Consider the following 27640-nt stretch of genomic DNA (forward strand, 5'->3'; position numbering starts at 1 on the left):
GTCTTGGCTTCACCAGCCAGTCCAGAAATGCTGGCTACATAACTGAGAGACTCCAGCTGAGGTTTGAAGCCTGGGGGCTGGTGGCCTGTTGTACATGAGGGGTGGGCACCGGGTATTTGCTGGACAGAGTGTTCTGTATGGGGCCAGGGGTTCTGGGGGAGCCCAATCAGCCAAAAATGAGGTCACCAGGACACCTATGCCCGGCTGTGCCAGGTTTTGAGCGTGCATTGCTCATAGTCCTGCTGAGCTTTGCAAAGGAAAGGAAAGTTGCTTTGGGTTGTACTTGTGATCTTTGAGCTTGTTATCTCCAAAGTCATAAGCCTGGCCCACTGGATTATAAAAGTAGCTAAGTCTAACATGTTCTCCCTGCAGCTTGCTCCTTGGCGTCCAGCACACACCCACGGCAACCAGAGGCCACCACCATGACAAGGGACCAGAACGGAACCTGGGAGATGGAGAGTAATGATAACTTTGAAGGCTACATGAAGGCCCTGGGTAAGGGGGATGCAGGAGGCGGGAGAGAGGGGAGGTGAGAAAGGGAGGGGGGGCAGCTTCGTGAGGACTGTGGTCTGGTCCCTCTGACAGTGCCACTGTGGAGCTCCCCAGGCCTGTGTGCAAGTCTTGCTCCCCACTTCTTACCAGCTGTGTAGTATCAGGCAGGCCATACTCATTTGCTGAGGCTCAGATTCCCCACTGGCAAGCTGGGAACAATAATAAATGAGGCTATGTCTAGAAGGTTCTCGGCACACAGAAAAGATTCACCGAGTGGAGAATGCACACACACACACACACACACACACACACACATGCACACAAAGGCACATGCATGCACACATAAGGAAAACCAGACTTGAGAGGAAAACAGCAGGTCTCCTTTCCTTGTGATCGCCACCAGCTGGATCTGATATTATACACAGATGACCCCTGCATTGCTCCTCTGTTAGTCTTGCAGTGGAGAAGCCAAAAAAATAAAAGAGCATCTAACAAATCTCTCAGCCGAGAGAAAGTCAGGCCCACAGAAGGCTAGGAAGGGCTTTCGTCACATAGATCAGACAATTTACTGTTCGCCTGACTTCTGAACTAGACGGCAGTCCAGGGGCTCCAGCAGCATGTGAACTAAGTTAATCTCTTGTGGGATCTCTTGTGGGGCAGGCAGAAAAAACATGAAACCAGAGGAGCTGGGCCCATGGACGGGAGTTTACTTTTGGGGGCAGCTACTGTAGGACTCAGGTGGTGCTAGTGGTAAAGAATCCTCCTGCCAAAGCAGCAGACACAAGAGATGCAGTTTCAATCCCTGGGTTGGGAAGATCCCCTGGAGAAGGAAATGGCAACCCACTCCAGTATTCTTGCCTGGAGAATCCCATGGACAGAGGAGCCTGGTGGCCTAGAGTCCAAGGGGTCTCAAAGAGTTGGACATGACTGAAAGTGACTTAACACACACTGTAGGCCAGGCCCCAGACAAGGAACCTTGCTTGTCTTTATTCTTATGATGGATTCTGGATCACCTTTTCTAGCTTTAGATCTCTCCACATAGAGAATTCCCAACTGGAACTTCTCTATACCAAGCATGAGAAAAATGGCTACAAGTGGGGTTTGAGGCCCAATAATTTGGATGTGATGATAAAATGTCTCATCAAGAATGGGATTCATAGATTTTTCTGTACAATTCACTTCTACCTTGATGACACTTCCACCATGTCAATGAATAAGAAGAGCTCATGTGACATGTTGTGCAATTTTCAGAGACTGGAATTTTTTCATGGACTTTAGACATGTTTCCAACACTGAATAGATTTTTTTCTTCCTGGCTACAGTGTTGAGCTTCCCAGGTGGTGCTAGTGGTAAAGAACCCAGCTACCAATGCAGGAGACGTAAGAGATGTGGGTTCGATCCCTGGGTCAGAAAGATCCGCTGGAGGAAGGCATGGCAACCCACTCTAGTATTCTTGCCTGGAGAATCCCATAGACAGAGGAGTCTGGTAGGCTACCATCCATAAGGGTTACAGAGTCAGATACAACTGAAGCAACCTAGCCTGCATGCACACACAGAGTGTTACCAATATACTTGGGAGAGGAGGGAGGAGGTAAAAAATCCTCCTACCAGAGCCCTAACCCTGTTGCCCCTGCTTTTAGTACTGAGTGAGGATAGTAAATGGAATCCTGCCTCTATACATGGGTAAATACTCTGGAGCTGAGCTCGGGACTAGGATTCTGAACAACATCATACAGAGGAGGAAACCAAACCAGAAGTTCAGCTGAGGCTTTCTCTTTGACCAATTTTTTAACCTTTCTGACCTAGTCTCTTCATCCATCAAATAGAGATAACAGCCTTGCCTGTTTCTCCAGATGATGTTGGATGTGCTTGTTATTTGGAATGACTGAAAGTACTTTAACAAGAGCTATTTGCTAGTTTCAAGCTTTCTGCAGTAAACTGAACAAGCCCAACTCAGGGAATATAGTCGAAAAGCAATTTTGTGTCCTTTGCCACTTATTCTTAAATAATAAAAAGTCCTTTGGTGACTTTAGGCACAAAATCAAGTCTCAGTTTAGTTTTCTTCTGTATAGGGTGGGCCCCTGGAGCCTCTCTTTCTAGGCTGGAGGTGAAAGGCATGCAGTCCTGTTACCATCCCCTGACCCCTCTGGGGGGGGGGGGGTGGTTCCAGGAAGCAGGGCACCCTGTCAGCTCTTTCAAACAATCCTCTTCTAAAAGCCTTCCACTGAACTCTTTCACCTCAACTTACAGCCTCCAGATGGAGGAGGAGTGTTTGGATCATGAATGTGAGGTGTGGCTGTCTTGTTGCAGGAGGTTTTGGGGGGAGTGGTCTTTCTGGTTCTCCTTGGCATTGGACACCTCTTATTTCTTAGAGTTGCAGTCATGACTTTACATTCAACATCTTACTATGTTGATTTCACTCTAGCAAGCCAATGGGTTGGCCTCTTTGTACCAATTTCTGCAGTGCAGAGGGGTGGGCTCACAGTTCCTGGTGGAGACTAACACCATAAGGAATGGTAGCAGCTAACCCCAGAATGCAGATGTGCTCCGTGTCTTGGCTTGCCCAGCTGCCTCAGTGTTCCTATGGTGTCCTAGGAATGTGCCCCAGCTTGAACCCATGACTCTGTGCAGAAACGCCGCTGCCAGAGTTACCTTCCCACTCCAAGAGAGGACCCCTGACCCCACTCATCTGCCCGTGGGGACACAAGTGGGCCAGGCAGACACTGGCGGTGACTGGAGACAGGTCTCAAAGGCTCAGCCAGAAGCAGCTGAGTGGGGCTGCATGTCCCCGCTCACCACCCTGCAATTGAATCTGCTAACAGAAACCCAGCAGATCCATACAGTTCCCTCCACATCCACCCCACAAAACAAAGGTTACGGCCCCAATATGGACAAGTCGAAGCCTGTCTTTCTTGCCCCTTGGAGCATGAGGCCCTTGGCATTTGGGAAGAACATATATGGAGATCCTCCCAAGTCCCCAGAAATGGAAATAGCACTAAGTATAACTCCATCCCCTACCAAAGAGCCTTCGCTTTCTTAGACCTTAGTCCCTAGCATCAGGGAGTTGGCTTTCTCTGTGAACCTGGAAGCCAGTTCCAGAGGAAGGAAGTATTCCTCTTTTGGGGGGGGGAGAGGGTTGGGGGACAAACTGACTTTGTTCCCAGCTGGCAACCCACTCCACACCCGGCCTCCCCACATGACCTGGCTGCCAGCCTCAGCAGTGACATGTCAGGGCAACCTTTGGGCTTGCCCCAAATTAGCCAGGTCATTAGCTGTTCAGAGAGTGAGTGCCAAAGGTCACTGGTACCTTGTTTCCTGGTGTTCCTTAAGGCCCTAGATTCTTTCTTGACAGTGAGAAGAGCAGCCAGTGAACTCTTCCCTGAGGAATCTGTCATGTCCTGAGGTCCTCCTTCAACTTGGATCAGGGGGTCAGAGAATGGAGGAGAGATCTTCAGTCTAAGGGGCAGACCCCTCAAAGTGAGGTCCCAGTGCTGTGGCAGGACAGCAGGGGAGTGTCCATTCACTCTGCTCCAGAGTGAAGCCAGCACTGCATGTACATGGGGGATCATTCAGCTTCTCTACCAAAGCTTTAGACGTTGCCCGTGGAAGCCAGGGACTGTGCCATCTGAGGCAGGCCCAGGCCCAGTCTCTGTTCTCAAAGAGCTGAAAATGGCACAGCCAGTCAAGCTATAGCTGTGTGCAAGTTGCATTCCTGTTTTCTATTATAGTGTGATTAAATCACCCCCAAAACGTAGAGGCTTTATTTTCTTATATCGTGATCTTATTATTGCCTCTCGTAGATGTGGGAGCTGACCAGGTTCACCTAGAGAGGTCTTGCTAGGAGGCTCTCGCTCCATTATAGCAGGACAGTGGCTGGGCCATCTCAAAGGCTTCCTCATTCCTGTGTCTAGCATTCGGTGCTGGCCAGCCGCTGAGACCTCAGCCAGGGCTATGGTCTACTTGTGGTGTCCTTCATGGCCTGGGTTTCCTCACATCACCCTGGCTGTGTGCAAAGACAGAGGAGGCAGCAGCTGAATGACCTTTTATGACCCAAACCCAGAAGTCACACAGCATCACTTCTGTTGTATTCTATTGGTTGAAGCAGTCCTGAGTCCACCTATATTCAAAGGAAAGGTACATAGATCCCGCCTCTCAAAATGTCAAAATCACATTGTAAGAACATCCGGTAGGATGAGACACAGTGTTGCAACTATTTAAGAAAGTATAATCTGCCGCAGATGGGACAGCAGGTGATTCTGTCCCTTGGGTCTGAAAGGACTATAGTGACGATAGAACAATGGTGACCGCAAGTGTGTAAGCTGTGTGGTGATGGATGGTAACCAGGCTTGTGGTGAGAATCACTCTGCAATCTACACAGACATTGAATTATGATACTATACATCTGAAATTTACATAGGTTTTTTTTTTTCTTAAGCGTGTGTGGTGGTGGGTGCTGGTTGGAGAGCTACAATAGACGGGTCATTGAAGGTTTCCTGGGACTTCCCCAGTGGTCCAGTGGCTAAGACTCTGTGATTACAATGCAGGGGGGCCTGAGTCTGATTTCTGGTCAGGGAACTAGATCCAACATGCTGCAACTAAGACCCAGCACGGCCAAATAAAATAATAATAATTTTTTAAAAATCTAATTAACTAAAATTGTAGATGCCTATTCTTTGGGCTTCCCTGGTAGCTCAGTGGTAAAGAATCAGCCTGCAATCCTGGAGACACAGGAGACTTGGGTTCAATCCCTGGGTCAGGAAGTTCCCCTGGAGGGGAAAATGGCAACCCACCCCAGTATTCTTGCCTGGAAAATCCCATGGACAGAGGAGCCCATGGGCTACAGTCTATGGGTCACCAGAGTTGGACGTGACTGAGTGACTGAGCAGGCATGCATGAAGTCTTCCTAAGTACTTCTGGGTGGGGTTTTGAAGGAAGGAGAGGAGTGCTCCACACAGAGATAGAGCTAGCTCTGGCCCTGTGCGCATATGTCAAGTTTGGATTGATAAGGATGTTTGTGGCCAAGGGAAGCAGGAGTCGTATTACCAAGGCAGTGGGGCAAGAAGAGTCAAAAAGGTACCAGGGCTGGATCATGAAGTGGTGTATCGCATGTGGACATCACCCAAGGACATCATGCAAGAAGAGAATCCTGGGAAGAACTGTAGAGAGAAGAGAGAGTCCATGAATGCCCTGACAGCCAGCAGAGATGGTCGGAGAACTGAAGAAGTGGTTACAGTGGCCTGGGAAGATGCAAGAGCGGTCCCAACGAGGGCAGCCAAGAGGTTGTCCATAGCAGGAAACAGACTAGATTTGGTGACTAAGTGGAGAAGAGGCAAGAATGAGCCTAGAAAACAAAACACCACCATGTAACTTTAATCAGGAAAATAGGAGTGTATAATGGAAGGCATCTCTTCTGAAAATACCCAGTTAACATTGAACTTAGAATCTTTTGGGAAATTTTTATTCCAAACATTGTAAACATCAGGAAAAATACAATTCCCTTAATTCATACAAAAAAGTGAGGATCATCTTCAATGAAGAGCATCTTTTCACTGAAATTTTCATGCACAGATTTAAAAGATCAGTGGCCACTGCAAAAAGTCCTAGTGGGTCTCTGAAAATTTTTACCAGGATGGCAGTAGACTTAGAGACTGAAGTCAAGGAGCTCCCACCTGAGTGGTCTATGCCAGAAAGCATTTCCTGATTACCCACAAGGTTCAAAAGCCTTACACTCTGAAGGAACCAAAGTGTAACATCAGAGGTGAGCACAGGTACAAACAATTCTCATGCCATGATAAGTAGGCTATCATGAGCTTCCTATATATTTTTTCTTTCATTTAATTAATTCAGTTTCGACAAATGCATGAGCACCTATGGCACACCAGGAAGTGCTCCGGGCATTGGTGAAGTGTAGTAAATGAGGCAACAAACTCCCTTCCTTTGTGGAGCGTGCATGCTAGTAGGAGAGAGAGTAACAGTTTAAGATGATGTACTTTAAAGAAAATAGAAAAGAATTGTTGGGAGGAGAGTGATGGGTGATCAGGGAAGGCTATCTGAAGAGGTGACCCTGGAGGTGAGGCTTGAATGCTGAAAAGTGATGTTTCGGGTACAGCAAGCACACAGGCTCTGGGTGTGTTCAAGAAACATGCAAAGACTGGTGTGCTGGGCATGTGCTGAGCCCAGTGGTAGGTCAGGCCTTACGATGGGCAGACTTAATCCATCTTATTTATATTCTTTAAGGTTTGCTATGGCTACAGTGTGAAGAATGAACCACAGGAGGGCAAGACTAGAAACAAGCAGGCCCACTCAGGAGGTTTCTGTGTTGTTCAGGCAAGAAATGCTGGTGGGTTGGGTTGGGGCCATACCCAGGACTAAAGAAGAGAAGATAGAGATACGGCGAATATTTTGGAGATAAAGCCAACAGGACTTTCAGATGAAAATTGAATGGGAAGAAATGCAGGTGGCCGCCAGGTTGAAGCCTGCATAGTTGGGAAGACCATAACTCCATCAGCTGACATGGGGCAACATGGAGAGGAGTAAGTTTGGATAGGGGAACTGGGTAGGGGGTGATGCATTAAGAATTCTGAGTTGCTTATTTTGATTTCAGATGGCTGTGATGCATCCAAGGAGAGTGTTAAAATTGGCATCTTGATATAAGATCTAGAACTCAGGGTAGAGTCAGAGATAAAGCCAAAGGAATGCTTGCCATTTTAAGGAGTGAAGAAGCTTAAGGTCAGGAAAGTGGAGAAACTTTCCCGGGGTCACTTCTGGCTGGAAAATAGTGTTGCTCAGACATGAGCCCAGTGTGTCTGCTTCTAGCCCCCAAGCCCTTGCTGCAGCACTGTCCCAGGTGCCGCCACTGCTGCTAAGTTGCTCAGTCGTGTCCGACTCTGTGCGACCCCATAGACGGCAGTCCACCAGGCTCCTCCATCCCTGGGATTCTCCAGGCAAGAACACTGGAGGGGGTTGCCATTTCCTTCTCCAATGCATGCATGCATGCTGAGTCGCTTCAGTTGTCTCCAACTCTGTGCGACCCTATGGACAGCAGCCCACCAGGCTCCTCTGTCCGCGGGATTCTCTAGGCAAGAATACTGGAGTGGGTTGCCATTTCCTTCTCCCAGGTGAGGGTACTAATATGGAGTTAGGGGAGAGGGAGCTTCACAGTGAGCAAGGTTCATAAGGATGGGGACCTCCAAAGAAGGCAGGAGAAATGCTCAGAACACTGCAGACACACTATAGAAACACTGCAAGAGAATAATTCAGAGTCCCTGGGTAGAAATGAATGAATAAATGAATATATGAATGAATGTCTGATGACCTAACAAAGAGTTAGTTTCACGACATTTAAATTGCTGCTGGTGCTCACAAATCAATGAAGTTAGACACTTGCCAAAATCTTTACTTAATTGGATTTTCAAACAGGGACAGTGTTGTGGGAAAAACCCAGCTGAAGATAAGTTTGGTCCCTTGCTATGGGTCTTCCCTGGTGTGTACTGGCAGCTCCTCCTCCCTGACCTCCATCCCAGTGGTGAGGACCAGACTATGGGTGGGGCACCAAGTCATTTTTTTCAATCTAGAGAAGAAGCAGTGTTTGATTCAGCTTGCATAGAGATAAAAAGTACAAGGGGGGCCCGCGGCGCGGGGGCAGGGGTGCGGGCGCCCTCCCCACGCCGCCGGGCCGAAAAAAAAAAAAAAAAAAAAGTACAAGGGGGCATGCAGGCTCCCCAGGGTCTCCAGCCTGCCTCTGCTGTCTAGGGAAGGCTTTGAAATATATTTGGAGAAGTCCATGAGGGTGAGAGAGGAGGAGGCAGGAAGGGGCAAAGACAGTTCCTCTCTTAATGGATTATCCCGAGGAGGAAATGGCATGGAAAGATGGAGAAGATTGTTCTTTCACTCTGCTTCTCACAACTGCTTAAGTGCTGATGACTTGTGAATTAAGAGACCAGGTTTGAAGTCCATGGAAGCTGCACTTGGAATGGGTCTCAGATTTCATGTGATGAATCCGTGTGCATCTCTGCTCTTTAATTTACAAAGCTCGCCTGCCCTTTTAGCCTACCACTTTAGCTTTTTCCACAAGCACATTACAAAGCATTTTAATGTTGAGTAGCATACTCATATTTCAACTTTATGGCTTGCATTGTTCAAAATGCAGTTATGAAAAGTATGCTTTAATAAAGTCACTTCAGTGGTTTTTTTTTTTCTTCTGCAGCAGCTACAAGCCATATATATTATTCAGAAATAGCTTGCCTTTGGACCTTCTCCTCTGAGATAGAAATTCATTTCACCTGGCTATAAATCAAGCTCAGAGATACCTTTAATCCAGAAAAGCAGATCAAATATATTTGATAACCCTGGTGTTCAAATACCATATCAGGAAAATAATTTTCCCTGCAAAGTACAAAGAGGAAGTGTTTTTATAATCTCTGTGTGTGTGTGCTTGTGTATTCTACAGCAGCAGCTAAACCTTTCCTTTTGATTAGAAATATCGAGAATCCACCAAGAGAATGTTTGGCTCCCTTCCCTGGGGTGGAGCAGAAGTGACATGATTAACTAGCTGGCGCATATGGTAAAGGGTAGCCAAGAGGTCAAGCTATTTTTCAATCCAGAGAAGAAACGATGTTTGATTCAATTTGCATAGAGTCTCTAATAAGATTCCCTGGCTCTGGTCAGAAAGACTGACTGGGGCTGGTATTTCCAGGACAAACCTGTTCTCTTGGCAATAGACATTTTTAGATGCGATCTACCTCTCTGAACAACCAGGGACAAGCAATAATTTCTGTTTGGGGAGCCTTAGTTGTAAATGATAAACAGAATGTACTTGTAGGCAAAGAGTCAGGAGCACTTCCTAGCTGGGTACCTCTGAACTGGCCACTTAAATTCTTTGAGCTTTGATTTCCATATCTGTGGAGTAAAAATAGACTTGCTCTCTAAAGACCACTTAAATTTAGATTTCTAAATTTCTCTGTAATTCCCAATTCTTCCTTAGTACAGTCGACCCTTGAACAACAGGGGCAGGGGGGTGGGTGTGCAGTGGGGGCATGTTAAGGGTCCTGACTGTTCACACAGTCAAAACTGTGCACAGAACATGTAGTTGGCCCTCCCTATATATGTAGTTCCTCCGTATCCGTGGTTTTGCATCTGCAAATTTAACCAACCACGGATGGTGTAGTTCTGTAGCTACTATTGAAAAAAATCCATGTATCAGTGGACCTGCACAGTTCAAACCTGTGTCATTCAAGAGTCAACCATGGTTTTGTGTGACACCCTCCCCTCTGTTTCATCGGGTTAACACATGATCCGTGGTTTTATTTCCTCATATCCTACCTGTGACTCCAACAGGGTTTAGCATAGCCTGGACCTCACTCAGCACAGAGGACTAGAGCAAGAACTCAAGTTTCTACCCTTTGGCCAAACTATGGTGTGAGGAAACCAATCCATGCAAACAAAGGTCTGATCAGGCTGGATTAAATGCCCTTGTGGGAAGCCAGGGCTGTATGAGGGAGGGAGAGCATAGATTAGTCAGCATTCTGACTGTTCCTTCAGAGCCCAGGACCCTTGGGCTGTGTGGAATGGCAGACAGCTGTGGAGATGCATAAATAGGATCTGAATGCTAATATGGCCACCGTTTTGGTTTTTAAGCATTTAAAAAATATTTTATTTATCTTTGGCCATGTTGTGTGGCCTGCAGGACCTTAGTTCCCTGGTCAGGGATTGAACACGGGCCCTGGCAGTGAAAACCTGGAATTCTAACCATTAGACCACCAGGCCTTCCTGACCACTGTTTGATCAGAACAGAAAAGATCAAAGAGAAGGCGCCAATTGCATCAAATACCCACCAACTCCTTGGCACTGGGTAAAGCACTTTCCTATCATTTTAATGGAATCCTTACATAAATAATGCTATGAGATGAGCTTTCTTTCCCCACTTTACTGTGAGAAACAGACTCAGGACAGGAAAGTGAGTTCCCTGAGGTCACACAGCTGGGAGATCAGAGACAGGATCTTTGCCCAGATCTCACCCTCACTCTTTTACACCAGGAATTCTAATTGTGGACATGTGCAGAATTGCTTAGAAGGCTTGTAAAAACAAGAAGGTCCCAACCCTCTACTGTAGGTTTAGGGTGGATCACAGAATATGCATTTCTTAAAGGTTTTCATGTACCTGCTTGCTGGCCCAGGGGTCTTACTTGGAGAACCACTGTCCTAGACCACAGTGCCCACATTAACCAATCCATAAGTATCTCTTGAGCTCGCACTGTGTGCCCAGCACTGGGCCTGGTTCTATGGGGACACAGAGCAAAAAGCCAACATCATCCTTGGCCTCACAGTGTTGAGACTTTGGAAAAAAGAGCAACAAACCCCATGAAAAAGAGGAGAATGTCAGGTAGTGCCTCCTGGGAGCTAAAATTCTGGGCCTGGAAAGCAGGTGAGGAAGGAGGCAAGAAAGGGTAGAACGTGCTGAAGCAGGTGAGGCTGGGTGGGGAGGGGCAGGGATTCAGGGAAAGAGGTACAGGGCGTATCTGGGAAAATGCAAAGGACCCCGAGGAAGCCAGCCTGTGCAATCAGGGGGCTGATTTCAATGATGCCAGCAGCTACCACTTAGGGAACCATTACCATAGCCACCAGCTCCCAGGCAGAACTCTCCTACACCATCACATTTAATCCTCAAAATAGCCTGATGCAGTTAGTAAATAACTCCACTTACAGCTGCTGCTCTGTGCTGCTTCCAGATCTGGACCCTAGTGACCAGGGATGTGGCTAAAGTTAGACTCCCAGACATCACCTGGCTCATTAGGCTGTATTTCTGGGGCAGAAGGAGGGAAACATGAGTCAGAGGGTGATATTAGCCTCTGCCTAGCATAAGCATATGAGGCATGAGGCATATGTTTATACCAACTGGAAGGTGGAAGACTCTTTTTCAGCTTTTAGCAATTTTAAGGAAGGATTCGCTTTAAAATCAGAAATACTTGACCACTTGGTCCTGCTTAGTCCTCCTTGCCAAACAAGGCAACTGTTGCCTTAAAGGGAGAAAAATTGAACAGGGGATATTTTCACAACTGCAGGGACCAGGAGACAGAGATAAAGGCCTCAGGAGAAGTTTTGTCAGCCCTTCCTGTATTATGTTCTGTGAAACCCTAACCAGCTGGAAATCCCACCATAGAGGGTTCTACAGCCACATAAGGTTGGGAAAGGGCTTCCCAGGTGGTGCTAGTGGTAAAGAACCCACCTGCCCATGCAGGAGATGTAAGAGAAACAGGTTCGATCTCTGGATCAGAAAGTTCCCCTGGAGGAGAGCACAGCAACCCACTCCAGTATTCTTGCCTGGAGAATCCCATGGACAGAGGAGCCTGGCAGGCTACAGTCCATAGGGTCCAACAGAGTCAGACACGACTGAACGACTTAGCACACACGCAAAGTTGGGAGAGGCTACATCTTGTACCCTGCTGTTGGAGCTACAAAGAATCTTTTCTGGATTAAAGTTTCCTTGAAGTTTTTCAGCATAGAAAACAGCCAGCCTGTCTTGATTTTAACTCCTCATTTCTCAAACTTAGTTGATCATGAGTTCCCATTTGAAAATAATTTTGACCACTAGTCTTTTATGGACTTAACCCATGGCAAACACCATGAGGCACCCTGGGCTCTGTGAATGCTGGCCGAGATGCCCAGGGGCTTCACAGTGGCAGAGAGGGCATTTATCTCCCTCCACACCCTGGGGCCTACACACCTTCCCCCCAAACACCCAGGCTGTATGGCTTGAAAGTGCCCAGGTACCATTTTGTAAGCCACAAGGCTGAAGCCATCAGTAAACGTCCAGGGTTGGAGTGTAGTTCCTCCAGTTCTGAATTCCTGTAGAGTCGTAGGCCTAGTAAGCAATTTCTGTCTGGTGGGGACAGTGCACATGAACTCTGGGGAACATCAGCTGCTCCAAACAGGGAGGGCTCACACAGTTGGATCGAGAAGCCCTGTGGCTCCAGGGGAAATGTAGAGTCAGAAGTTCCTGGTATCTTGGGCAGCCCCTGAAAGCGCACAAACTGGAGTGGTCTAATGTGATGCGATGGGCCAGCGCAGAGCTTATGGAGCACAGAGCTAGCTCTGGAGACAGGCCATCATTTACAGGTTCTATTACCACCTCTATTGCTTCCTCACTGTATAATCCAAGGCAAGTGGCACAGCCTCTGTAAGCCAGGTTCCTCATTAGTAAAATGGAGATAATATAGAATTGATATTCATCTGTGGGTTTTGTGAGAGAATGGAGTGAGTGAAATTTCCCAGGGAAGGTTCTACCATGGGTACCATTCCTGGTTGATTCCAAGACACGTCTTAACTATCACCTTGAAGGTTCTCAGACAGCATTGGCACCCAGAGTCACCTTACCTAAAACTTAGCTCCTAAGTGCTCCTGTAAAATTTTTTCTCCTATTTGTCTGGTTCTACCTTGGTTCCCTAAGCTCAGAACCTCTGTTTTCACCTCCCAACTTGATCTTCCATACATCCATCCAAATGCCAAACCCTCTGATTGCTTCTCAACTGTGTAACCTTAGACAAGACACTTAACGTCTCTGGGCCTCCATGTCATCAGAGAGATTTGCGAGTGAGATGCCATGAGAGATTTCTGCAAGTGAAAGAACCTTAGCCCTCTGAGGAAAGAATTCAACAAAGAGACCAAGATTATAAAGAAAGCACAGAGTTTATTATAATCACAGTATGTGTGGAAGAGTGTACAAAGAAGCAGTTTATTTAGGGCAGAAGCTGAAGTTGCATCCTTGAAGAAGAAGAGCGCAGGTGTTCTTACATAGAGGGGTGTGAATAGGGTAGCTTAGTTTGTGAATATGGGCTTAATCTTACCAGGCTTAGGTGGGAGTGACTCCCCTTTCCCTCTCCTATGAGTGTATCATCTGTAATTCCTTATCTGGACTTCCACCAGGCTCCATGTTGAATCTCTCCCATAGCACCTACTTGAAACCCACAGGCGTGAGGGTGGGGTCAAAACTGCAATGCTAATCATATTATGATGATATTACAATGTGGCCAGGGTTACTAGAAGATGACTTGACATCATCTCCGCTCCTGTGTTGGGTGGAGAAATCCTCTTGATCACAAGAATGAGGAGGCTGCCATGGCTGCTTTGTCTTTCATCCAATCGTCGGCAGTCTTTACATTTTTATTGCGCATGCTCCATGGTTTTCACATCAGAGTCTCTTGCTCAGATGCTACAAAGATTTTGTCTTGGGTGCGGTTCCTCCATCATCGCCTCATTAAGTGCAAAACAAGGAGATGACTTGCCTTCTGCATAATACCTATGCATGAGGACCCTGTCCTCAGGCTTAGCCTTGACTTTTCCTACCTCATGCTTAAATAGCAGCTTTCAAATTTCTTAAACTATTGAAGTCTTTCCCCAAAAAGCAACCCCCTAAGGAAATCTAAGGTCTAAAACTCTCCAGAGATTCAGGGTCTGAGATAAGGCCCAGAAATCTATACTTTTTACATCTTCCCAGGTGATGCAGATAGGCAGCCAGTTTTGGGTCCCATCGGTGAATTCTTAGATGTGGCAAGTTCTCAATAAATAGTATTAATAATGAACAGTAGTTGAGCAAGGTGCTGGCATTCATGTATCAAATTAGGGCAACTTGAACCTTTTTGTCTCTTCAACTTATGGTATGTAATCCTTTTACCTTCTGGGTTGCCTAACATAACGTGAAATTATTCCCTTACGATTAAAGTGTTAGTAGCTCAGTCATGCCTTGACTCTTTGCAACCCCATGGTCTGTAGCCCACCAGACTCCTCTATCCGTGGGATTCTCCAGGCAAGAATACTGGAGTAAGTAGCCATTCCCTTCTCTAGGGTCTTCCCAACCCAGGAATTGAACCTACGTCTCCTACATTGCAGGTGTATTCTTTACTATCTGAGCCATCAGGGAAGCCCCTTATGATAAAAACTGGCTTTATACAACTTAGGATCCCAAAGACCATCCAGTTGAGATCCCTCCTGGATTCTGCTGTGGTCCAGGCATCCAGCTTGGACCTCTTCTTGGTCCTTTGTGAGAGAGAAAGTGGTAGTGACCAAAGAGGGATTTGGAAAGAAATGGGCCAGAAAGGAAATGGGGGGAGAAGGTGAGTGAAGTGATGCTTCACTTCAGGGAAGTGAATCGCTGCTATCCAGGGAAGGATAGCAGAAAAGGTGGGGATGCAACCACTGGAGCTGTTAATTCTCTAAATTGACAGTTACTCCATGAACTGTTGATAACTGCTGGTCTCACTCTTGGGCAAAATAGTATTTATCCCCCACCAGATAGTACACAATGTGAAGTTTAATCAGCTACTACCATAGAGATGAGGCTGGAATTCTCAGAGAAACAGCACTCAGTGAATTTGAACTGTTCTTATTCTTGAAGTCATTATTACCTTGGGTTATGAGAGAATCAATCTCAGTTTGTTTTGAAATCTTCTAGGTAAACTGTCTCTAAAAAAAAAAAATTAAAGATTTAGATTGACATCCAACGATTCTGGAGAATTCACAGTGTGTGTGTTTGTTGCTCAGTCGTGTCCGACGCTCTGTGACCCCATGGATTGTAGCCTGCCAGACTCCTCTGTCCACTGGGATTCTCCAAGCAAGAATACTGGAGAGGGTTGCTATTCCCTTCTCCAGGGGATCTTCCTTACAGGGATCAAACTCAGGTCTCCTGCATTGAAGGCAGATTCTTTACCATCTGAGCCACTAGGGAAGCGTGAAATTTCACAGGCATTAAGGTCAAATGTCAGATATGATTTGGCTAGAGATCGAAAGCTTAATGATGTTTGTAACAAGGATAGGAATGTAACAGTTCTGGTACTATCCTCTGTTTCTACATCATTTTCACAGGACAGTAACATTTTGGCTTGGGTGCCATTTTATGTACAGAGTTTAGCAGAAGGCAGGCTCAGCACTTAGATTCTTGCTGTAAAATGAAAAGCTTAGGAAATGAAACACATTATTGAAGGGCATGCTCCCTTTTAGTTACAAATAGTCTCTAGGAAATGAATAAGATTTTCTTTAAAATATCAAGGCAAAGAAAAGGTGTAAATGGAGTAAATACAACAAAAGCTGAACAGTAGTGAACTCTGCATGGTGAGTGTGCTGAGTTCCTTGTACTCTCCCCTCTACTTCGGTTTGTTTGAAATTTTTTGTAATAAAAATATAAACAATTATTCATCTTTTCCTTAAAGACAACAAAAGAAAACTCTGAGCAAGTGTTGATTAAGTGTCTGATGTATGTCTAAGCTGTGCTGGGGGCCATGACTAAGGCCGAACAGCCTCCTAAAGCTGCTATAAAATGGAAGTTTGTACGTATGCTTCCTTTTGGAGAGCATGAATGAAAGTGCTGTCTTTACCCAGGATCTAGACTGGTTGCTTTTAAACAGCCTTTTTCTGTTTTAGACCACAAAGACTTCTGTTCAGCAAACTCTTAGGAGGAAGCCAGTATGTCAATAGATAGAAGGGAGCTCCTGTGGGGGAGAGGTGTGTGCATGTTGTATATATGTATGCATGTGTGTGTATACGTGTGCACACACACACCCTGGGGAGTTGCAGCTCAGGGGTGAGCCCTGCCTGCTACCTCCTGTCCCCATCAGGGCTCCCAAGTAGGCTCCCAGAGACCCTGGGTTTCCTGACAGTTGGCTGAGATGCCTGGACTGGCCGCGTACAAGACGGCTCTCGCTTCCCACTTAAGTGACTGGCCTGAGATCCGCGTCTCTGGTCTTGAGTGCTTGGCCTTGTTAAAGAAATGAATGAGTCTGGCTGAGCACCTCATAACCTTCACGACTCCCTGTGCCAACAGATATTGATTTTGCCACCCGCAAGATCGCCATCCATCTGACTCAGACGAAGATCATTGAGCAAGACGGCGATAAGTTCAAGACGCAAACCAAGAGCACATTCCGTAACTATAATGTGGATTTCACAGTCGGGGTGGAGTTTGAAGAGCATACAAAGGGCCTGGACGACCGGAAGGTTCAGGTACTGACTGGGCTAGAGGTTTCACTGGCATGCTCTTGGTGCAGGGGCTGGTTTTTGGCTTTACAATGGAACAATGACTGAAACAACCTGCGAGGCATCAGGAGAGGGGCACCAGAATGGACTCAGTGATGCTGGATAAGCAAATATTGAACGTTTAGTGGGAAGAAGCAGGCTGGCCTCTGCGTGAAGCTAATAAGCCAGGGAGAGATTAAAGGATACTGACCTCTCAAGTATCCAAAGTAAGGGACTGACTCATAGACTGACGTTGGCCTGGCAGGCAAAGGGAAGAAGGCCAGGGGGAGTCATAGGGAAGGATGATAATGATGCCAACTGAATAGCATAGCTTCATCAGAGGGCAGCCCTCCTCAGCAGCAGCCAAGCATTGCCATAGAAGATGAAGCCCTCATGTTGCTAGAATTTTTGTTCTTTTCAGGAGCTGTTGAGCATTCATATGTTCTTATATGCAATGACTCCATTTTAGATGATCCCAACTGATTTATTTATCTTTTAGAAAATTGCAATGCAAATCACACCCAAAAATCAGTAGACTAGATGAAGCCAGGCTTTCTCCAATCCTAGTAACTCAGAGAAATCTCTGCCAAGTTTGTGTCTTCAGTCTCAACCTCACCTTAACTTGCAGGACATAATCGAGGAAACCCTCTGTGCATCAGAAGGCAGACTTCTAGCCTCTTGTACTGTTTGGATATAGGGAGGCACCTAAGGCAAGCAGACAACTGAGTGCAGAGTGGGAAGTGATCTCCAAGCCTGAGAACTGGAGTCTGCAGAAGAGGCAGGCCCTCACCCAAGGGGCCCTCAGGAATAAGGAATAAGGGAGAAGTGGGGTGGTGGTGAGGCACACGAGGCCAACAGCAGGTCCTTCTCTCCTCCTGGGTCACCTGGTGGCATCACAGCCCAGTGACTAACTCTTGTACTGTCCACACTCATGCTCAGTGTGAATGTCTTTGGTTTTCCAAATGCAATTAAACCTGGGTAGTCCCAACAAACACAAATGCGGAGAAATTCAATCTCAGTCATGTCCACACTCACGATCAGTGTGAACGTCTTTGGTTTCCCAAATCTAATTGCACGTGAGTAGTCCCAACAAACACAAATGAGGAGAAATCCAATTTAAGGATGCCCACACCCAAATCTTAGCATCATACAAGTGCCCTGAGATTGCACAGTCCAGCACAAGTCCATGCAGTCCATATAGGAGTGGTGAGCTTGAAGCCTCATGGTACCCACTCCCTCTGTGCCAATGCAGCCACCAGGACCTCTCTCTTGACTCCCAAGCTGAGGAGGGCTGGACTAAGACTCCTGTGCCCAGTTATCCATGCTCTCACCTCTACAGAAGGCCAGCCTCTTGGAGGGTCACAAGGAAGTAGGACCCACCAGCCTGCCTTTCCCATTGAGCGCCTCTCACCCCAGAGTCCCACTCTTTCTGGTGCTGCCAGGAGCTCCTTCAAAGTTGGAGATCTCAACTCTTCCCCCAGAGCTCTGGCTCCTCTCCTGGTGTGTGGAGGAAAAGAGGTCATCATTCTCTGAGGACAACTCTAAAGCCAAAAAGGCAAGATTTTATTTCTCAATCAAGTTGCCCTGAGACATTGATCATCTTAGTCATTCAGTCTGGGTTGAATGGCGTTTAATGCCCCTTGCTGAAGAAAAGTGGGAAATGGAAAGCACTTTGGAAATGCTTCCATCAGAGCAGTCTTGGCAGGAGACCCGAAGCTCAGCCCTTGTGGAATCGCTCCCCAAGGGTTTGCTGGATCGTCAAGGCTTTTCTGAACTGTGTGGCTGCAAGGTCAAATCATCAGACACCAGAACTGATAGGAAGATTTGTCTCAGGATTTTTGCATCCCTTTGCCGTTTTAACCTTATCAATTCTAAATGATTCATTTTCCCCTCACTTCTCAGTTTTGGGTGTAGGTTGTTGAAAAGCAGGCCTGTCCTGACTCATTCTTTTATCACCTTTGATGTTGGAGAACTCACTTTTGCTGAAATAGATCATGTCCTTTTGATCCTTTGTGACTCTTAAAGGACTCCATCCAATAATGCCTACCCTTCTTTCTCTCCCTTCCACACACTGTCCCCTCTGAGAGCCATCCATCCTCTCTCCCAGATCAGCTCTTACTTTCTCACTTCTGGTTGATGCTTTGCCTGCAGTAAAAAGCCAGGGCTGATGAACATACATAAACACACACACACACACACACACACACACACACATACAATGGGGGTGCTGAGAAGTACCTAGACAGAGTTTTCCCAGCCTCCAGTATGGGCTGTTCCCGTGAGAAATACAACACAGACCAGGTGCCCTTGGCACTACCTTCTTCTTGTAACCTAACTACAACCGTTTAGGTGAAGAGGGAGGGGAGAAAGTGGGTGAGTCTATGTCTCTGATTAATTTCTATTGCTCACACTTGATAGCACACCCGAGTGCACGCGGAAATTGCTCTGTATGCATGTACACATTTGCGTGTAGTGCTCCTCTACCCCTCGTCCTCTTATTCTCCAGGATCCAGGACACCACTGTCTTAACTCCTTGGTCATTTGCATGAGCCCCTCTGAAAATCTCCTCATTCAGCAGTTTGGAGGAGAGAGGTTGGGGATGGGTTGCAGCAGAGGCCCATCAGGGCCCTGCAGGGCCCAGTTCTGTGATGTCCAAGGGCAGGAGTGAAGAAACCACATTAATCGTGCATCTCACTCTTTTCTGAGGGACTCAGGGACCACCTTCTTCCTTCCTGTGGGTTGAATAAATTACTAGCTTCCTACACTTACTTATTTCTCAGAATTTAAAGCCCCATCAAAAATACACAAGCTAGGGAGTTTGGGGGAGAATGGATACATGTATATGTATGGCTGAGTCCCATTGCTGTCCACTTGAAACTCACGGCATTGTTAATTGGCTATACTCTAATGTAAAACAAAAAGTTTAAAAAAAAATAAAATTCACAAGCTACCCAAAGTAAAATAAAACAATGAAGCAGTAATTGATGCTCACACCACAGGATGTCATGCAACCATATAAAGGAATGAAGTACATTCACACGTACTATAACATGGATAAACTTGGAAACTATTACGCTAAGTGAGAAATCAAGCCCAAAAGGCTACATATTGTATCATTTATACGAAATGTCTAGAATAGGCAAATCTGTAGAGACATTAATGGTTGCCATTAGTAGTGATTGCTAATAGGTATTGGGTTTCTTTTGGGGGTGATGAAAATGTTCTAGATTTAATTAGTGGCAATAGCCTTACAATCCTGTGAATATATTAAAAATGACTGAATCATTTGCTATAAAAGGCTGAATTTTATCTTATCAGAGTTATATCTCAATTAAAAAATAATGGTAGGGAAAAACAGATATAAAGATGGTGGTTAGAGTCATGATTTTGAGAGGACCCATGAGAGCCCAGGGAAAACAGGCTCCCCAGGAGGGGCCCCACCTGGGCGAGGCAGGAGGCAGAACTGACCCTTACTAGAGAACAGAGGTACTGGGGAGAGTTTTAACATGCTAATAGTGTCTTTCACTGCTCTTAATTTAAACAGCTGTTACTTTCCTTTAAAGAAAACTTATTTGGGAGTGTTTCAAATTTACAGAAAAGTTTCAAGAGTGTAACCAAGAATATCTATACACTCTTCACCAAGAGTGACCAGTTGTTAACATTCTGCCTCATTTGCATTATCATTTGTTCTTACTCTTTCTAGTATATACACATTTTTTTCCCTGAGCAATCTTATGGGTTGCCCCTAAATAATTGAGTGTATATTTTCTAAGAATTAGGATGTTCTCTTATATAAGCACAGTGTAGTTACCAACCTCTATAACTTTAACATTGACACAGTACCTGTATCTAATTTACCATAACAGGCCGTTATTGTTGTTGTTTTCTTGTGGCCATTTTCAGGGGCCTTAATGACTTCAATGTCTTAAAGTCTCATAACATGGCTTTCTTATCGCCAGCTTTTTTTAAACGTGTTTCTGCAGAAACACATTCAGGTAAGCAGATTCATTGACTGGCTATCATGGGCTGTTTTTAATGTTAACTTTGTGGGCTTCCCTGGTGGCTCAGATGGTAAAGTGTCTGCCTGCAATGTGGGAGACCTGGGTTCGATCCCTGGATTGGGAAGATCCCCTGGAGAAGGAAATGGCAACCCACTCCAGGACTCTTGCCTGGAAAATTCCATGGACAGAGGAGCCTGGAGGGCTATAATCCATGAGTTCCCAAAGAGTTGTACATGACTGAACGACTTCACTTTGGACATGGTAATGGAGAAACTGCAATGTGAGGGCAACTTCCTTCTTTAATTTCCTACAAGTCATCCTCTTCATCTTCATGGAACACTACTCTCCCTCTTCAGCATGGCCCAGAACCAGTGGTTTTCCTCTCTTATATCCATCTCCGCAAACTCAAGATCTGTGAAGGCAATTGAATCTCTTTTTAAAGCCTCCTCTAATGCATGGATAAAGGACAACAACTAAAAGCAGATTGAGTGGTGGCATTTTAGTTCATATAACTATTTTCTTCTCCCTTCTGATTGTTTGCTTCATGTAGGAATAAGGCTACAGCATTATAGGTATTACCACAAATTGTTAGTAACTAATTTACTCTGGGGTCCGAATAACTTTTAGCTAATCTTGTTCCCTAACATGAGTTATTAAAAGAAAACATTGGGACAAGCCCTCATGCACCAACATTTTTCCCCTTTGTTCCTTCCACAAATGTGTTAAGCCCCTACTACCTGTAAGGCCTAGGTCAGGAGCTACTGATAAATAATGAATCAGACCCCCTTTTCTGCCCTCAAAAATCTAACAGCCTCTTGAAGTAGCAGACAAGTAGATGGACAATTACCATCTAGTTCCATGTTAATGGACACATGTATACTCCAGTGATATTAGAACTAAAGCAAGAAGGTGGGGTGACTAAGACACTGTCAAGAACTATCAATGAAAATATCTACACATGCTCATTCATTTCCCCGTGTGGATTTATCCTCAAGATTCTGTTTCAACAAAATCATTTAATCACAGACTTATTCAACAGTACTTCTCAGGGACCTCCTATATGCTGATGACTATGCTGAGTCTGGGTCTGAAGAAATGAACAGCTGCCATGACCTCTTCTTTTATGAAGCTTGCTGTCTATTGGAGACAAACATTCATTCAGTCATTTAGGTGTCCTTGATATGTAAGATAATATGGTCTGGGGACTGGAAGACTTTGTCCTTGCCCAAAAAGAAGATGTGAGTCCTTTCTTGTCTATTTGGGAGGGATCTCTGGAATATTCCAGATAATAAATTCCTTCCAAAAGGACAAAAAGAACAACCTATGAATTAAGCTTCTCTCTCAGAGGGTAAAGCGTCTGCCTGCAATGCAGGAGACCCGGGTTCGATCCCTGGGTTGGGAATATCCCCTGGAGAAGGAAATGGCAACCCACTCTGGTACACTTGCCTGGAAAATCCCATGGACGGAGAAGCCTGTAGGCTACAGTCTATGGTAGCCTACAGTCTATGGGGTCACAAAGATTTGAACACGACTGAGAGACTTCACTTTCACTTTAAAACATTAAAAAATGTGAGGCTTAGGATGGCCCTGAAGGAAGAGGAGATATATTTTCTTTATTAAACATGTAAAATTGTATTGTTAAATTAATTGGGGAAATATTAATATATATACATGTTTAAAAAGATTAAACACTATAAAGTGAAATTCCTTCCTATCCTGGCCCCCAGCCCCTCAGTTCCTTCCCCAGGGACAACCACTATTAAAGATTTTCTTGACTCCTTGCAGAGAACATATTCAAAACATATACATGCATCCCCAATCCCTCTTTCTTTCATGCACATGGCCCTCCTCCTTGCTTCTTTGACTCAAACTTTACACTATGGATACCGCACTTCTCCGTAATATAGAACTGCCTCCTCCTTCCAAGGACTGCAGAAAAGGGAGGAAGCACACTATATTTAACCAGTCACCCACTGATGGGATTTATGAGGCTTCAGGCTTTTGCTGTAACAAACAATGCTGTGATGGGCTGAGGAGTTAAATAAGGAGAAATAAAATTGTACATAAAATATATAATTTGGTCAAGGTTAAATATTATTTTAGAAATAGGTAGATTTAACAATCTATAGAAAACAGATTTATACCAAAAAAAAAAAAAAGATAGACCTGAAGTTGCAAGGACAGTGAATTAAGATAAACACACAGGTTTGTTTATCACCAACTGGGTTTGCAAGATAGAGAGGAAAATAAATGTCTGGTCCTTAGCATATCATTCATAGAGGCATAATATGGTTTGCACATACTTGGAAGAAAACCAGCTCACATCAGGATCATCCTTGAGGAATGATAGTACCCACACACCACCACTGCCTGGATGGGAATGATATCACTTCATATGCAAGCCTACTGTGGCCCCAGAGGTGGGTGGCCTTGGAGGACCACTTAGGGATAGTACAGATTGTCCCTAGGCATGTAATAAGACAGGCAAAGAGGGGAACAGAAAGAGGAGAAGTGGGGCAGAGTGTGAACTTTGTAAATATGTAAATTTAATAAAAGTTTAGAGCCTCTTGTGGCATCTCCAACCTGCTGGTCAACTTAGCCAGGTTGTTCATCACAAACTCTGCATCTCTGCTACCTTCTCTGTGCCAATTGGTCAGCAGTGCTGCCTAGAGGAAACCCAGGACCAAGGGAAAGTCCACCTCCAGGTTCTAGATGACAAGGTTAGCTTTGGAGTCATCCGAGCAGTCCACTGCTAGCTAGGGAGTTTCCCTGCCTTTATTCTTGCCCTCCAGTGGGCAGTCCTCCAATGTGTTTCCTGCAGGGAGAATTCCCAGAAGTAGAATTTCTAGGTCAATGTTGTATTTTCAAAGGTAACGTAAAATTGCCCTCCAAAAGATTCATACCGATTTATATACCCGCTGGCCCTGTATGAGGGCCCATGTTTCTCAGCATCCCCTCCAACTCAATATGCTATTAGACTCTTTGATCTTTGACCACAGGATGAATTGTATCTGAAAAACAAACAACCTTAAAACATGCATGTCTCTTATTTTAAGTGAGGTTGAATATGTTTTTCATGTTTAAAAGCCACCTGCTAGGGTGGTTTTGTTTTTGTTTTGTTTATTTGCCTGTATTTTATTTATTTTTAATTGGAGGACAGTTGCTTTACAATATTGCATTGGTTTCTACCATAGATCAACATGAATCAGCCATAAGTAAACATATATCATCTCCCTCTTGAACCCCTCCTCCATTTCCCACTCCATCTTACCCCTTTAGGTTGTCACAGATCACCAGGTTTGAGCTCCCTGCAAAATACAGCAAAATTCCCACTGATCATCTATTTTACACACGGTGATGTCTATGTTTCCATGCTACTCTCAGTCTGTCCCAACCTCTCCTTCCCCTCCTGTGTCCAGAAATCTGTTCTTTATGTCTATGTCTCCCCTGCTGCCCTCCAAATAGGTTCATCAGTACCGTCTTCCTAGATTCCTATGTGTGTGTGTGTGTTAATATATGATATTTATTGTTACCTTTCTGACTTACTTCACTCTGTATAATAGGCTCTTAGGGGTTTTTTTTTTTCTCCTTATAAGTTGTTGGTTTGGTGTCTTATGTTGAATTTCCTACAAGATTAATGATCTTCTCCTCATTGATTTACAGGAGGGCTTCCCTTGTGGCTTAGCTGGTAAAGAATCTGCCCACAATGCGGAAGACCTGGATTCAATCCCTGGGGTAGGAAGATCCCCTGGAGAAGGGAAAGGCTAACCACTCCAGTATTCTGGCCTGGAGAATTCTATGGACTGTATAGTCCACAGGGTCACAATGAGCCAGACTGAGTGACTTTCACTTTCATTTTAGCTTCACTGATAGCTCAGTTGGTAAAGAATCAGCCTGCAGTGCAGGAGACCCCTGGTTTGATTTCTGAATCGGGAAGATCCACTGGAGAAGGGATAGGCTACCTATCCCAGTATTCTTGGGCTTTCCTTGTGGCTCAGCTGGTAAAGAATCCACCTACAATGTGGGAGACCTGGGTTTAATCCCTGGGTTGGGAAGATCCCTTGGAGAAGGGAAAGTCTACCCAATCCAGTATTCTGGCCTGGAGAATTCCATGGACTGTATAGTCCATGGGGTCACATGACTGAGAGACTTTCACTTTCACTTTGTATATAAGGAAATCAGGTCTTTGTCTGATATGAGTTACAACTACTTTTCCCAGTTTGTTATTTATCTGTTGACATTGAGTTATTTTTCCCTCCCAGAAATTTTACATGGCAACATAGTTAAATTCATGATCATTTTCCCCCACTGATCTAGAATACTGTACCATATGGTAAAATGGAAGAATAGAAATCTTTCCAAGAGAAGAGAACTAGCCGTGATTAGCTGGTCTGGCTGGAATGAAGAGTGTGTGGAAAGGAGGCTGGGGGCGGGGTAGGGAGGGTGAGGCTGGCATGGCTATGGCTTGAGGGCTCTGCCCTGGAGCCAAGCAGGAGCCCCGGGAGTGGCTGCAGGATCTACAGCTGCAGGTTACATGTCCCCATCAAGACCATGGGTTTGATTTTGCCTGGAAACCTCTCATTACAGACCCTGGTTGTCTGGGAAGGCGATGCCCTTGTGTGCGTGCAGAAGGGGGAAAAGGAGAACCGAGGCTGGAAGCAGTGGGTTGAGGGGGACAAGCTCTATCTGGTAAGTCTCAGGGTCCACCCAGCTTCCCTCTACTCTGCTTTTGCCAACTGCTGGTTCACCTCACCATGTACTTTGACAAGAAAAATGGCCCTCCCTCCTCCCCTAAGCTCCAGCCAAACAAGTATGGTCATACAGTTAGAAAGTCATTCCTTTCTGGCTCAGGGGACTCCAGGAGGAACTCTATATGGCTATTTCTGTGAATGGCTGCAATTAAAAGGAAAGTTCAAAATGCTGAGTTAGGAAGCTGAGATCCAAGGAGAAACATAGAGAGTCTGTTAAAGACCAGCTGGGGAGAAATGTGAGGCACAGAATTAAGAGGCCCTGGAGGAGGCTGAGACCAGGCCTCAGTGATGTGAGCCTCAGAGGAGAGGGGTCACCATAGGGGTGGGATGTCATGGGGACAAGTGGTACTGGAGGCAGCTGGGCCCGGGAACTGCCTGTAGATCGCAGGCACTCCCCTCTCATCCTAAGGTACATCCACCTGATCCCCAAATATTTTGTGTTAATTTGGCACCAGAACAGAGCAGTTGGAACGATTGCTGATTTCCTTGAATAAATTACGCCTGTCTAAATAGCTTAATTTTTCACACTTCAGTCTTTAAAATTGATGTGTCCAACATTCAAAGAGTGAAAAATCTTTCACTCCTTCATGCATTCAGTCACTCATTTGTTAACTGAATGACTCATTCAATGGATGACTCTTCACTCATTCATTCATTCACCTGTAGAGTCAGGCAGATACCTGCCCCCAGCATCAGTATTCAAGTCACACTCACAGGGTGTCCTTCAGAGTCGGCCTGACTCACCTGAGATCTTTATTTCAGAGGCAATGTCAACCAGTGATGAATGGGAGGGAGTCACCATGTTTTCCATCGATGGTTTTCCCTACGTGCTCTGGTTTGGATGATAAATTTTTTTAATTGTAGTACAAACCCTGGTGGTCCCTATGGCTAAGACTATGGATTCATTGTCAACTGGAAAGATTTTTGTGGTTGTCCCACACTCGTGTTTCCTCTCCCCTCAAAGGGTCATAAGATGTGGGTAAGGCCTGGGGACTCCCTCTGTCCAGATGAAAGGCAGCATCTTTTCTACCCAGGCAGGCATGGAGGAGCCCCTGTGCAGCCCAATCTACCAGACACCAGAAAACCCCTCAGCAGGCCTTCCAAACACTCTCCTTTCAGATCCTTCCCTTCACTGTGGCTTTGCTGCCTTTTTTAAATTAAGCGATGTTGCTTTAATCATGAGAGTAGGAGAAATCCCGCCCAAGAGGGTAATTTCTTTGCATTTTTCATTTTTATAGCTGTTCAAGCTCAATTCAAGTGTCAAAATCAAATTACTGCTACCTGCAGGGCACGCCAGCTGATTGGGTCTCTGAAAAGCTTTTTGCCTGGAATGACTAACTGTCCTCTTTATTCCATCTCCCCTCCTCTCTGACTCAGACACCCAGAGGGCTGGGGGTGGGTGGAAGGAAGGCCTGGCTTGCTAGTCGCTCACCTGCTTTTTGATGTTGCAGGAGCTGACGTGCGGTGACCAGGTGTGCCGTCAAGTGTTCAAGAAGAAGTGATGGTTTAAGGAGGGCCTACTGAGCGTGCACTCCACACTCCCTGTGAAGAGTTCTCTGCCAGCATTGGGGAGCAGCCATGGGGACCCTCCTGGTCCTGACAGAGCCCATTAAGATATCTGAACCTCTCCTGCTTCTGAGATGGCCCACACTATGTCTATGGAGTGTGTTTCCTCCCTGAATAAACCTTTTTTCTCTTTCAGTTCAGTTCAGTTCAGTCACTCAGTGGTGTCTGACTCTTTGTGACCCCATGAACTGCAGCACGCCAAGCCTCCCTGTCCATCACCAACTCCCAGAGTCTACCCAAACTCATGTCTATTGAGTCGCTGATGTTATCCAACCATCTCATCCTCTGTCGCCCCCTTCTCCTCCTGCCTTCAATCTTTCCCAGCATCAGGGTCTTTTCAAATGAGTCAGCTCTCTGCATCAGGTGGCCAAAGTATTGGAGTTTCAGCTTCAACATCAGTCCTTCCAATGAACACCCAGCACTGATCTCCTTTAGGATGGACTGGTTGGATCTCTTGCAGTCCAAGGGACTCTCAAGAGTTCTCCAGCACCACAGTTCAAAAGCGTCAATTCTTTGGTGCTCAGCTTTCTTTATAGTCCAACTCTCACATTCATACGTGACTTCTGGAAAAACCATAGCCTTGACAAGATGGACCTTTGTTGACAAAGTAATGTCTCTGCTTTTTAATATGCTGTTTAGGTTGGTCATAACTTTCCTTCCAAGGAGTAAATGTCTTTTAATTTCATGGCTGCAGTCACCATCTGCAGTGATTTTGGAACCCAGAAAAATAAAGTCAGCCACTGTTTCCACTGTTTCCCCATCTATTTGCCATGAAGTAATGGGACTGGATGCCAAGATCTTAGTTTTCTGAATGTTGAACTTTAAGCC

General features: G+C 45.6%; 1 protein-coding gene and 1 non-coding gene across 2 annotated transcripts; one reads left to right on the forward strand and one right to left on the reverse strand.

The window, feature by feature from the left end:
• The first annotated feature begins 383 nt into the window (after window positions 1–383).
• RBP2 (retinol binding protein 2) lies at window positions 384–26846 on the forward strand. The gene is made up of 4 exons (XM_065943395.1): window positions 384–495; window positions 16304–16482; window positions 25083–25184; window positions 26698–26846. The coding sequence occupies exons 1-4, from the start codon at window positions 423–425 to the stop codon at window positions 26746–26748; spliced, it is 405 nt and encodes a 134-aa protein (XP_065799467.1). The 5' UTR covers window positions 384–422; the 3' UTR covers window positions 26749–26846.
• LOC136173894 (small nucleolar RNA SNORA33) lies at window positions 20380–20513 on the reverse strand. The gene has a single exon (XR_010664359.1). It is a non-coding gene; the product is annotated as a small nucleolar RNA SNORA33 (small nucleolar RNA).
• Window positions 26847–27640: the final 794 nt, after the last annotated feature.

Source organism: Muntiacus reevesi, chromosome 8, assembly GCF_963930625.1.
Source record: "Muntiacus reevesi chromosome 8, mMunRee1.1, whole genome shotgun sequence".
Taxonomy (NCBI): domain Eukaryota; kingdom Metazoa; phylum Chordata; class Mammalia; order Artiodactyla; family Cervidae; genus Muntiacus; species Muntiacus reevesi.

What these genes read in the sequence shown, in the direction of transcription:
- RBP2 (XM_065943395.1), top strand. Translation starts at nt 423, where the DNA reads ATGACAAGGGACCAGAACGGAACCTGGGAGATGGAGAGTAATGATAAC. An exon ending in TGGACGACCGGAAGGTTCAG is followed by an intron (nt 16,483 to 25,082) that starts GTACTGACTGGG and finishes CTCTCATTACAG; the next exon opens with ACCCTGGTTGTCTGGGAAGG. An exon ending in AGGGGGACAAGCTCTATCTG is followed by an intron (nt 25,185 to 26,697) that starts GTAAGTCTCAGG and finishes TTGATGTTGCAG; the next exon opens with GAGCTGACGTGCGGTGACCA.